The sequence below is a fragment of the Oncorhynchus clarkii genome, chromosome 15 (assembly GCF_045791955.1).
Source record: "Oncorhynchus clarkii lewisi isolate Uvic-CL-2024 chromosome 15, UVic_Ocla_1.0, whole genome shotgun sequence".
NCBI classification, from domain to species: domain Eukaryota; kingdom Metazoa; phylum Chordata; class Actinopteri; order Salmoniformes; family Salmonidae; genus Oncorhynchus; species Oncorhynchus clarkii.
In genome coordinates this window covers 21,425,433-21,439,139 of record NC_092161.1, presented here as the reverse complement: position 1 = coordinate 21,439,139, position 13,707 = coordinate 21,425,433, and the positions used below count along the sequence as shown (strand labels likewise).

General features: G+C 43.4%; 1 protein-coding gene across 2 annotated transcripts in view; it reads left to right on the top strand.

Moving 5' to 3' along the window:
• LOC139367037 (guanine nucleotide binding protein (G protein), alpha activating activity polypeptide, olfactory type) overlaps positions 1 to 13,707 on the top strand; it is a 75,702-nt gene that overhangs the window by 3,718 nt on the left and 58,277 nt on the right. The window contains exons 1-2 of one of the 2 annotated variants that reach the window (XM_071104974.1): positions 12,647 to 13,158; positions 13,389 to 13,461. In XM_071104974.1, coding sequence (XP_070961075.1) covers positions 13,020 to 13,158; positions 13,389 to 13,461 — 212 coding nt within the window. In that variant the 5' untranslated portion in view covers positions 12,647 to 13,019. Of the gene's footprint in view, positions 1 to 12,646; positions 13,159 to 13,388; positions 13,462 to 13,707 lie in introns of those variants that run through there. The other variant, XM_071104973.1, reaches the window with a different exon arrangement.

Sequence of the window (13,707 nt, the reverse complement as noted above, 5' to 3'; positions counted from 1 at the left end):
GGTAGTAGGTGCCGGCACACTGGTGTGAGTGTGTCAAGAACTGCAACACTGCTGGGTTTTTCATGCTCAACAGTTTCCCATGTGTATCAAGAATGGTCCACCACCCAAAAGATGTCCAGCAAACAACAGATCAGTAGACAAAAACAGGTAATTGATGAAAGATGACAAAGGAGGCTGACACGAATTGTGCAAAGCTACAGACGGCTACAGTTAGTCAACTGACACTCCAGTACAACATTGATGCCCAAAGACCCATAAAAGAATGCACAACCTGTCGTGCCTTGACACAAATGGGGTATGGCAGCCAACGACCTAAGAGTTCCACTTCTTGCAGAAAAATACAATAAACTGTGGTTATAGTGGGCTAATGATTGAAAACTCTGGACACTGGAGAATTGGAAAAACATTGCCTGGTCTGGTGAATCCTGGTTCCTGCTGTTTCACGCTGATGGGAGAAAAGCACATGAGTACATGCATCAATCATGCAGAGTGTCAACATTGAAGGCTTGTGATGGTGTGTTCAAATTGGAGCAACGTTTGAGTACCACAGTATATCTGAACATCATTACCAATCAGGTGCATCCCATCATGACAGTATCCATTTGCAAATATATTTATTTCAGCAGAATAATGCCCCATGCCACAAGACGAGGATTGTCCAGGAATGGTTCCACGAACATGACAGTAAATTCCGCTTACTGCAGTGGCCTACCCAGTCACCAGGTCTCAGTCTAATTGAGCGTCTATGGGATGACAATGAACGAGCAATTCGGAGTAGAGATCCACTACCAGCCAACTTCGCACAACAGTGTGGAAGAATCGGTGTCAACATGGACCAGTGTCCCTGTGGAACGCTTTCGACACCTTGTAGAGTCCATGCCCTGACAAATTGAGGCTGTGCTGAGGGCAAAAGGAGGTACAACTCAATATTAGGAAGGTGCTCCTTATGTTTTTACTGTCAGTGTATATGCCTCATCACAGTTCTATCTCAGAGATCTACATGCAGTTCCTTGGACTTCATGGTATAGTTTCTGTTCTGAAATCAATCAATCAATCAAATGTATTTATAAAGCCATTTTTTCTTTTTACATCAGCCGATGTCACAAAGTGCTGTACAGAAACCCAGCCTTAAACCCCAAACAGCTGGCAATGCAGATGAACCTTATGTAGACAGGTGTGTTTCTTTCTAAATCGTGTCCAAAGAATTGAATTAGCCACAGGTTGATTCCAATCAAGTTGTACCGACATCTCAAGGATGATCAAAGGAAATTGGATGCACCTGTGTGAATACTGTAAATGAGATATTTCTGTATTTCATTTTCAATAAATGTGCTAAAATTTCTAAAAGTCAGCTTTCACTTTGTCATTATGGGGTATTGTGTGTAGCTGGATTAGAAAAACAAAAATGTTAACCATTTTGAATTCAGGCTGAACACAACAAAATGTGGAATAAGTCAACGGGTATGAATACTTTCTGAAAGCACTTACATGCTATCCTGAAGTTGTGGCACACAGGCGTGAAGCACACCAATGGCAATATGCAGTCACTAGTCATTCGTTAGTGACAGTTATAGCCTACCTCACATCCCAATTCATCATGAAACCTCTGATATAACATGAGGTCTAACCATGTCATAATGACAGCCCTTAGGTTACCTAGCCTGGCCCCAGATCTGTTTGTGATGTCTTGCCTTAGCGGGACAATTATCATATAGCTGTTGCAAGACTGCGGTAACAGATCTGGGACCAGGCTATGTGTAACCGTCACAGTGGTAGTATCTCAGCATTCCAAGAACTAGCTTATCAAAGAACAAGAAGCACACATCAAGAGCTGCTTAACTAGCCATAGCAGTAGGCTAGTGCATGTGACCTGCTAGTGTCCTGGAACATGGCAATCGGTCAGTCAGTCAGTTCCCCTTATGACCTCAGATGAAGTCTGGATTTTAAATTAGGGTAGCAATCTGTATTTACTGTTTTTGAATAAAAAATGTATTGAGAGCTGGCAGTGAATATCAGAAAATACATTGCTGACTAATAAACTCACATGGGATATTGAGAAATGACCTATACCATGATACTATATATCTGAAGCTTAGTTGGCAGTGCATGGTGCTTGTTATGCCAGGGTTGTGGGTTTAATTTGGGGTGGCAGGGTAGCCTAGTGGTTAGCGTGTTGAACTAGTAACCGAAAGGTTGCAAGTTCAAATCCCCACTGTTCCTAGGCTGTCATTGAAAATAAGAATTGGTTCTTAACTCAAATCAAATCAAATTTATTTATATAGCCCTTCGTACATCAGCTGATATCTCAAAGTGCTGTACAGAAACCCAGCCTAAAACCCCAAACAGCAAGCAATGCAGGTGTAGAAGCATGGGTGGCTAGGAAAAACTCCCTAGAAAGGCCAAAACCTAGGAAGAAACCTAGAAACCAGGCTATGTGGGGTGGCCAGTCCTCTTCTGGCTGTGCCGGGTGGAGATTATAACAGAACATGGCCAAGATGTTCAAATGTTCATAAATGACCAGCATGGTCGAATAATAATAAGGCAGAACAGTTGAAACTGGAGCAGCAGCACAGTCAGGTGGACTGGGGACAGCAAGGAGTCATCATGTCAGGTATTCCTGGGGCATGGTCCTAGGGCTCAGGTCCTCCGAGAGAGAGAAAGAAAGAGAGAATTAGAGAGAGCATATGTGGGATGGCCAGTCCTCTTCTGGCTGTGCCGGGTGGAGATTATAACAGAACATGGCCAAGATGTTCAAATGTTCATAAATGACCAGCATGGTCGAATAATATTAAGGCAGAACAGTTGAAACTGGAGCAGCAGCACAGCCAGGTGGACTGGGGACAGCAAGGAGTCATCATGTCAGGTAGTCCTGGGGCATGGTCCTAGGGCTCAGGTCCTCCGAGAGAGAGAAAGAGAGAAGGAGAGAATTAGAGAACGCACACCTAGATTCACACAGGACACCGAATAGGACAGGAGAAGTACTCCAGATATAACAAACTGACCCTAGCCCCCCGACACAAACTACTACTGCAGCATAAATACTGGAGGCTGAGACAGGAGGGGTCAGGAGACACTGTGGCCCACTCTGAGGACACCCCCGGACAGGGCCAAACAGGAAGGATATAACCCCACCCACTTTGCCAAAGCACAGCCCCCACACCACTAGAGGGATATCTTCAACCACCAACTTACCATCCTGAGACAAGGCTGAGTATAGCCCACAAAGACCTCCGCCACGGCACAACCCAAGGGGGGGGGGGGGGGGGGGCGCCAACCCAGACTCAATTGCCTAGTTAAATAAAAAAATCCTTGAATCACCCATATGTATGCTGTAAGTTGCTTTGGATCTGCTAAATGGTTTATATTATTATATACGGTATATATATTATACAGGAAAGTGGCTTCCATCTGGCCATAAAGGCTTGATTGGTGGAGTGACTTTTTCCACACAGACAGTTCTTTGGACTTCATGGTATAGTTTCTATTCTGAAATCAATCACATTTTTCCACATTTTATAGCATTACAGCGGCAGGGTAGCCTAGTGGTTAGAGCGTTGGACTAGTTACTTAAAAGTTGCAAGTTCGAATCCCCCAGCTGACAAGGTACAAATCTGTCGTTCTGCCCCTGAACAGGCAGTTAACCCACTGTTCCTAGCCGTCATTGAAAATAAGAATTTGTTCTTAACTGACATGCCTAGTTAAATAAAGCAAAAAATTCTAAAATGGATTAAAACATTTTTTGGACACACCAGTCTACACACAATATCCCATAATGACAAAGCGAAAACAGGTTTTAGAAATGTTTCCAGATTTATTAAAAATAAACAGAAACACCTTATTTACATAAGTATTCAGACCCTTTGCTATGAGACTCAAAATTGAGCTCCGGTGCATCCTTGAGATGTTTCTACAAATTGATTGGAGTCCAGCTGTGGTAAATGCAATTGATTGGACATGATTTGGAAAGGCACGCACATGTCTATGTAAGGTCCCACATTTGACAGTGCATGTCAGAGCAAAAACCGAGCCATGAGGACGAAGGAATTGTCCGTAGAGCTCCGAGACAGGATTGTGTTGTGGCACAGATCTGGGGAAGGGTAGCAACATTTTATGCAGCAATGAAGGTCCCCAAGAACACAATGGCATCCATAATTCTTAAATGGAAGCAGTTTGGAAAAACCAAGACTCTTCCTAGAGCTGGCCGCCCGGCCAAACTGTGCTATCGGGGGAGAAGATCCTTGGTCAGTTAGGTGACCAAGAACCTGATGGTCACTCTGACAGAGCTCCAGAGTTCCTAATGGAGAGATGGTTGTCCTTCTAGAAGTTTCTCCCATCTCTGGAGTACTCCACCAATCAGGCCTTTATGGTAGCATGGCCAGATGGAAGCCACTCCTCAGTAAAAGGCACATGACAGCCCGGTTGGAGTTTGCCAAAAGGCACCTAAAGACTCAGATCATGAGAAACAAGATTCTCTAGTTTGATGAAACCAAGATTGAAATCTTTGGCCTGAATGCCAAGTGTCACATCTGGAGGAAACCTCACACCATCCCTATAATGAAGCATAGTGGTGACATCATTGTGTTGTGGGGATGTTTTTCAGCGGCAGGGACTGAGAGACTCGTCAGGATCGAGGGAAAGATGAACAGAGTAAAGTACAGAGAGATCCTTGATGAAAACCTGTTCCAGAGCACTCAGGACCTCAGACTGGGGTGAATGTTCACCTTCCAATAGGACAACGACTCTAAGCACACAGCCAAGACAATGCAGGAGTGGCTTCGGGACAAGTCTCTGAATGTCCTTGAATGACCCAGCCAGAGCCCGGACTTGAACCCAATAAAACATCTCTGGAGAGATGTGAAAATAGCTGTGCAACGACACTCCCCATCCAACCTGACAGAGCTTGAGAGGATCTGCAGAGAAGAATGGGAGAAACTCCCCAAATACAGGTGTGCCAAGCTTGTATCATACCCAACAAGACTCAAGGTTGTAATCGCTGCCAAAAGTGCTTCAACAAAGTACTGCGCAAAGGGTCTGAATACTTATGTAAATGTAATATTTCATTTTTTAATTTTTTAATACATTTGCAAAAATGTCTAAACCTTTTTTTGCTTTGTCATTATGAGGTGTTGTGTTTAGATTGATGAGAAAAAAACAAGTTAATACATTTTAGACAGGCTGTAACGTAACAAAATGTGGAAAAAGTCAAGGGGTGAGTACTTTCCGAATGCATTGTGTGTGTGTGTGTGTAAGTGACATTAACTGTTAGTGTATGTTACACATTATCTCCCACTCTCTCTCTCTCTGTCTTTCTCTCACACGCACACATCGCCCTGTCCCCATTCTACTACTCTGAGAAACTCTATGATTGTGTATTTAGGCATTACAGATGTAGGATCTTAATTTGATCACTATTTGGTTGCTGAGATTGCAGGAAATGCAAACTTGTAGTGTATTAGAGGTTTAAAAATCCTTCTAAAGTTAGTCATTTCCACTTTTAAATGTCAGACTTGATTTTGCCATAGTGAAACATTTATCAAACCCTACAAAATGTCCATGAATTATAATCCACATAATAATTTACAATTCCCGTTGCTGCAGGATTATTTTCCTGCTGTAGCAAACTGGCTCAAATTAAGATCCAACATATGTACCCTTCACTGCATACAGTACACTTGTCCTGGCGGGTATGTATCAAAGTTTTACAAATATTGCTACTTTACCTTGCTACTGCTAGCATACTTTACTGCTGGCATGCAGGTCTGTCTGTAACCAAATAAGGTCTGAAATTATTACGATTAGCCCTATTCTTTCCTTGACTAAGAACTCCAAACTCTCATTTTGTAATGCACGTGTCATTCTTATGATATTGTGTTTATTGAGAGTGGGGTCCATCCTTGTGTCATGATGCCATATATAAACTCAAGTGGGAATAGTCCAAAGTCTGTGCTATTTTTGCTGCCGGCCCATCCCATAAACCCTTCCACCTTGCTTTCTCAGTCTCATGACCTGAACATAGCTGCCACGTTTTCAGCTATTGTAATCTTTCATATCTGGGATGACCAATGGCCAATGATAAGAGATTGAGGGGAAAGGCTTGGCCTCAGAGCGCCATAGTGCATGTTCATTGATCATTCATACAATACATTTTCCTTCGTTATTAATATGGAGTTTGAGTTCAAGTGTGGCGTGTGTGTGGTGGAAGATGTTTGTGAGGCAACAAAGGGAAGAGTAAATGCGTCTGAGTGTAGTTTAACATGTCTGTCTCTAGTGTAACACGTCTCTGTGCTGTGTAACACGTCTCTGTGCAATGTAACACATCTCTGTGCAGTGTAACACATATGTGTACAGGGTAACACGTCTCTGTGCAGTGTAACACATCTCTGTGCAGTGTAACACGTCTCTGTGCAGTGTAACACGTCTCTGTGCAGTGTAACACGTCTCTGTGCAGTGTAACACGTCTCTGTGCAGTGTAACACGTCTCTGTGCAGTGTAACACGTCTCTGTGCAGTGTAACACGTCTCTGTGCAGTGTAACACGTATGTGTACAGGGTAACACGTCTCTGTGCTGTGTAACACGTCTCTGTGCTGTGTAACACGTATGTGTACAGGGTAACACGTCTGTCTCTAGTGTAACACGTCTGTGTGCTGTGTAACACGTCTCTGTGCAGTGTAACATGTATGTGTACAGGGTAACACGTCTGTCTCTAGTGTAACACGTCTGTGTGCTGTGTAACACGTCTGTCTGCAGTGTAACACGTCTATCTGCAGTGTAACATGTCTATCTGCATGCATGTGTTTTTCTGCACGCTAAGGGGCAGGTTGGCTCTGTTATCATTCCATATCAGAGCTGCAGAGAGAGACGCTCTCTGGGGGGCTATTTTTAGCCCAGATGGAATCTGGGTTACGGAATTTCAAGATATGTAACGGAGATGCTCTCAAGCAGGTTCAGGTTCCATCCAAATATGCAAATGTTCGGAGATCAGTTGGGAAAGATCCTATCCCCTCAAGTAGCTGTGATTTACCTGAATGGATATAGCAGCCATCTTTTGAAAAAGTAACATTAAAGTCATATACATTCAAACTTCTAAGTGAGAAAGTAATCAACAATTGAGAGCTCTTAACACCACATTGTCAGTGCTAGGCTAGCTAATCAGTTCCGTGTTTCCCGGCGTCACTTAATTGCAATATTCATTAAGGATAGTTCTGAGCTAAGAACTTGCCATGTGAAAAGGCAAAATATGTCTCCAAACGGTTTTATCGTTTGCCTTCTCTGTTTTATTTACATTTTTATCGGCATGTACTGCCGGTCTGGTCATTGGGACAAAAGCCTCCTTCTCACCGCTGACTTCTTCTAACGTCCTTTAATGTTTTTTTTTTGTTTTGAATTTTACCCCTTTTTCTCCCCAATTTCGTGGTATCCAATTGTTGTAGTAGCTACTATCTTGTCTCATTGCTACAACTCCCGTACGGGCTCGGGAGAGACGAAGGTTGAATGTCATGCGTCCTCCGATACACAACCCAACCAGCTGCACTGCTTCTTAACACAGCGCGCATCCAACCCGGAAGCCAGCCGCACCAATGCACCTGGCAACCTTGGTTGGCCCGCCACAGGAGTCGCTGGTGCGCGATGAGACAAGGACATCCCTACCGACCAAGCCCTCCCTAACCCGAACGACGCTAGGCCAATTGTGCGTCGCCCCACGGACCTCCCGGTCGCGGCCGGTTACGACAGAGCCTGGGCGCGATCCCAGGGACTCTGGCTGTACTCAGCTGGCGCTGCAGTACAGCGCCCTTAGCCACTGCTCCACCCGGGAGGCCTCCTTTAATGTTCTTTGACGTCCATGTCCCTAATCAATTTTCACCCTCAGTCACTAGACCAGTAGACCTGACCTGGGATCCAAAAATGTTCTAAGATAATTTAGTCAGCTATTTAGGCTAATTATCAAGGCTGACAGACATGCACACAGTTAAATGTTATTCTCTGTCTATACATTGAAACGTCTGCTGGTTACACTTAAGTGGAAATCTAAGTCACAAGGGTTACAGAAAAACAACAATTCACGTTTATACATGTAGCTTCATGTTATCACATTTTGCTTTACATGTTGTCACATTGTGATCACATGAAAGTGTGTTTTTGGAACACTTCACATGTGTTCACGTGAAATTCATGTGTTGTTCCGTAAGGGGTGCTTATGTCAACTGACTTTACTCGTGACATAAAATGAGTTCTGTTTGCAAGCTGACAGCAGTCCAGCAGACAGATATATTTATGACATCCGTTACATAATTACTATGTCAGTGATATGTAGCCCTTTCTATGAAGGGTTCAAGTTAAGGTGACTTAATTCTGGGTGGATGTTTTTGTAAAGTTATGTCTTCCCTGGAAATGGTTTCACTTTCTCAGTCCTGTGCCATTCTTGTCAGACAGACAGTGGTGGTGAACCTACCATCCAACCCACCAACCAGCAGCTATGACCTCATCTTGACCTCATCAGACCTCTCTTACACCTCCCGTTCTCTGGGGAGAAAATGTGCATCCTGTTTTTTTTTTACTCTCGCTTTCTAAATCGAGCCCCACGTCCTACGGAAACTAACCCGGGGCTGTCCAGCGGGGTTGAAAGTTCAACCCGAACCAAAACAAATCAAAAGATCACGCACCAGGAATGTGTGACAAAGGACAGTAATATCCCAAATTCACTCAGTTGGCCACCAGCCTGCTGACAGACTGCCCTACTATAAAAAAGGAATGATTGTCTTAGATGCACTCTCAACTCAGTTGACCGAAAGCAGTTGCTTTTGCAATTTGCAAGTTTATCTGGTCAATACTAACCTGCAGATCTCCTCGGTCATGTTCAGTAGGGCACACCATAGCAAAGCGTTTTGAAAACCGAAAACAAAAATTACTGTTTGTTATTGGACAAGTCCAGGTTGTCAAGCCGTTTTATTCCATTCAGTGCCTAATGAACATGACCCTGCACTGGGCCTTTGGGAATGCCATGTTATGACCACGGAGAGCTTTTAGAAAGCTAGCTACCATTCCAGGTATCCTCTTAATCTCTAACCTTCTCTGTGTACTCACTGGAAAGAGAAACTAGAATACCAGTTTTCCAGCCTAAGGTATGACCTGAGCTGTATACTAACTTATCATACACAAGCTATTTTTATCCAGGCAACAGGGTACAAGGAGGAAGGGTGAAAGTCATACAGTCATAGCTTTCTAGTAAAGGATGCATGTATTCTTGACCAGTCCTTTGTTGTACATGCATATTGTCATCAAGCACGCGCGCACACACACACACACACACACACACACACACACACTGAAGTGTATAGTATTAATCTAAACCACAAGAGGGAGACAAAAGGCAATGTAAGACGATAGTCAATGGGCTGCTCTACGTTGACACTATAGAGAGAATTAGATAAGATGATGGTGATCATTTCTAGTGACTTTAAAAATATGTTTGTTACTTAACTCCTTGTGCCAAACAGGGAAAAAACTTTGGCTCTGTAGTTCACATAGTTGTGACTGGGCGCGATGCAAACAGGTGACAAAAACCAAAACAAGTGAAAGCAAAGATTGTCTTAACTCCCCATGGCATTGTAGGGAGACATACAGTAAATTACTCATTTCTGAATAGTAGAGCGGTAGGTTAGCCTCGTACGAACCATCCTGATCTTGTGAGTTTACATTCTGTAACAGAGCGTAAGCTCATGAGATCAGGATGGTTTGAACGAGGCTAGAGGTAGGTAGAGCCGACACTCTCAACCAACACACAACATTAACAGTTAGTAAGCTCCGCGGGCTAAATTTGCATCCAGAGGAGCCACACACTGGCCAACTCGACCTATAACATCACATTTGCATCTTGTTTTCATATTTTTTTTGTACTGGAAAATCTTTCCATTGTTCTGGAGGCTGCTAATGTTCTGAACTGTGACACATCACGACAGATAACCATCACATATCACATATACCCTCAGTTGCCAGTTTGCCTCACACTACTTTTGATATAATCCATGTTTTGATATGTCTGATTTATTTTTTAAATGTTTTGAAATCAATCAATCGTTCAATTGATGTAATTAATTCTAGTCCTTCCGAGTCTGGTTTGCCACTGAAATGGTCAAACACATCTACCTCACTTACTTTAGATCACAAAGTACTACTTTAGTCATTGTATCTGTCATCTTTGAATTAGTTGACTACATTTTATTGGGGTTTGAAAGGACTTCATTAATGATTAATTTTCCCAACAATGCTTTACTTTGAGGATGGCTTTTATTGGTTGTCAGGGCATGTTCATCCACACTAACCTTAAAATGACCCAGACACCACCTCCATCCTATCATATTGGGAGATTGTCTTTGGCTCTCGCTCACTACATGGATATACTCTCCACTGTTGATGGGAGCACTGCCCAGCTGTGCTGCTAGAACATGGATGCTGATACGCAAACACATGAACTCGTTTGCATATATTCCATTGCATTTGCATTGTGACTTTTTTTTCTCAAAGCTTGAGGTGATGTTATATTCACACCTTTGGATTCTCTACTAAACTCAGCAAAAAAAAGAAACGTCCCTTTTTTAGGACCCTGTCTTTCAAAGATAATTTGTAAAAATCCAAATAACTTCACAGATCTTCATTGTAAATGTTTTAAACACTGTTTCTCATGCTTGTTCAATGAACCATAAACAATTAATGAACATGCACATGTGGAACGGTCATTAAGACAATAACAGCTTACAGACGGTAAGCAATTAAGGTCACAGTTATGAACACTTAGGACACTAAAGAGGCCTTTCTACTGACTGAAAAACACCAAAAGAAAGATGCCCAGGGTCCATGTTCATCTGCGTGAACGTGCCTTAGGCATGATGCAAGGAGGCATGAAGACTGCAGATGTGGCCAGGGCAATAAATTGCAATGTCCGTACTGTGAGACACCTAAGACAGCGCTACATGGAGACATTACGAACAGCTGATCGTCTTCGCAGTGGCAGACCATGGGTAACAACATCTGCACAGGATCGGTACATCCGAACATCACACCTGCGGGACAGGTACAGGATGGCAACAACAACTGCCTGAGTTAATCCAGGAACGCACAATCCTTCCATCAGTGCTCAGACTGTCTGCGATAGGCTGAGAGAGGCTGGACTGAGGGCTTGTAGGCCTGTTGTAAGGCAGGTCCTCACCAGACATCACCGGCAACAACGTCGCCTAGGGGCACAAACCCACCATCGCTGGATCAAACAGGACTGGCAAAAAGTGCTCTTCACTGACGAGTCGCGGTTTTGTCTCACCAGGGGTGATGGTCAGATTCGTGTTTATCATCGAAGGAATGGGTGTTACACAGAGGCCTGTACTCTGGAGCGGGATCGATTTTGGAGGTGGAGGTTCCGTCATGGTCTGGGGCGGTGTGTCACAGCATCATTGTTGTCATTGCAGGTAATCTCAACCCTGTGCGTTACAGGGAAGACATCCACTTCCCTCATGTGGTACCCTTCTTGCAGGCTCATCCTGACATGACCCTCCAGCATAACAATGCCACCAGCCAGACTGCTCGTTCTGTGTGTGATTTCCTGCAAGACAGGAATGTCAGTGTTCTGCCAGGGCCAGTGAAGAGCACGGATCTCAATCCCATTGAGCACGTCTGGGACCTGTTGGATCGGAGGGTGAGGGCTAGGGCCATTCCCCCCAGAAATGTCTGGGAACTTGCAGGTGCCTTGGTGGAAGAGTGGGGTAATATCACAGCAAGAACTGGCAAATCTGGTGCAGTCCATGAGGAGGAGAGGCACTGCAGTACTTAATGCAGCTGATGGCCACACCAGATACTGACTGTTACTTTTGATTTGGACCCCCCCCCCCCCCCCCCCCCCCCCCCTTGTTCATAGACACATGATTCCATTTCTGTTTGTCACATGTCTGTGGAACTTGTTCAGTTCATGTCTCAGTTGTTGAACCTTATGTTTATATTTACACATGTTAAGTTTGCTGAAAATAAAAGTAGTTGACAGTGAGAGGACGTTTATTTTTTTGCTGAGTTTATTATTGTAGTGTGTCATTTTGTATTGCTACAGATGAAAGAGAACCTACTAGGCTATAGAGTAGGCCTATGTCAAGTTAATAGGCTACTACAGATAAATTACTTGTTTCATTATCTTTTGTATCGAGTTTAACAGTGTTATTATTTGGTTTTGTAATATGATATGGTTTGTGTGATTATACGCTGGTGCGCGGCCCTGATTGTCTACGGTCGCGCTCTCTGGTTACCCTCCATTTACCGGTGTTTGCAAGCACCTGTGAAATGATTTACGCGCGCAATGTGGATTGGGAAATGATTTGTGTAGGAAACGTGATTAAAGTGTTTGTCTGGATCAAACATATACCCGTTTTTGGAAACAATTGTACTATATCATTCACCAATTATTTTATACTGAACAGCATATTGAAACGAAACTTTTCGGCGCACATTTTATTAGATAAACGCAGCCTATCTTTTTTGTTTGTTGTACTTGTTAAATTAAGAAATGTTGTTTTAAACTGGGTATTCAAATAGTGGTAAGGTGGCGCGCGCTCTCTGTGAGGTGTTTCTCTTTCGGTGCAGTGTGACTTCCTGGTGCTACAGAGAGAGGCAGTGCTGAGTTAAAGGGACCGAAACACAAACAGAATTTTAGACCGGAAAAATAGAGAGTGGGAAGCAGGAGCGAGAGAGAAGAGCAGTTGGCTGGCTTCCAGATTCAGCCCCGCTCCACTCTTTGCATATTTATGAAGTCAATGTATCTTTTTGTTCTATTTATGATGCACATATTTATTAGAATCGACTGAATCCACTGGGTTGGGTTTGACAAGGGGTTAAAACGAAATTGTAACGGGGAAGATTTTTTTCTGAGCGACGGAGAAGTGGCGCACGGATTTTTCGCCCTATTTCTTCTCCTTTTATATTGAAAGTAGGAATTGCATTAGCTGTTATTTTATACTTTCTTTTTACGAGAAGAGCTCAGCGGAAGATGGGGTGTTTGGGCAACAGCAAGACTGAAGATCAACGCATCGATGAAAAGGCACAAAGAGAAGCAAATAAAAAAATCGAGAAACAATTACAAAAGGAAAGACAAGCATATAAAGCCACACATCGACTGCTTTTATTGGGTAAGGTCCAGAAGGTGGATATGATAACGGATAGGTATCATGTATGTCTTCAGATTCGCCCCCAGCCCACATATGTTGACAGGTCTCGCAGGCGAGCGCTGACTGAATCGTCAGATGGATTGTACAATTGGCATGGATTTTAAACACCAGCATATGCGGCACCCAAGTACATTCTTATATTTTAGCGATGGCTCCATTTCCTTATGCTTCATCTGTGTTTTATTTCGAAGGGGCCGGAGAGTCTGGGAAAAGTACGATTGTCAAGCAGATGCGGATTCTGCACGTCAATGGCTTTAATGCGGAGTAAGTACCCGTTATTTCATTTATTTGTAATTATTTACGTGCAAAATTGGACGTATTCCTGTTCTATTTTGATAGTGTTGAGTATTAAAACATATTTTCTTGTTGTCATTTTGATTAGTTTGATGTAGGATAAGAAAAGGACCGAGGGTTGGGTAGACGTTTCTTTGCTCTGTAGCACTGCAGTGTCCATCGGGCCCAATGGTTTAACAACAGCATGGCAACAAGCCTGCTATGTCCAACTGATTT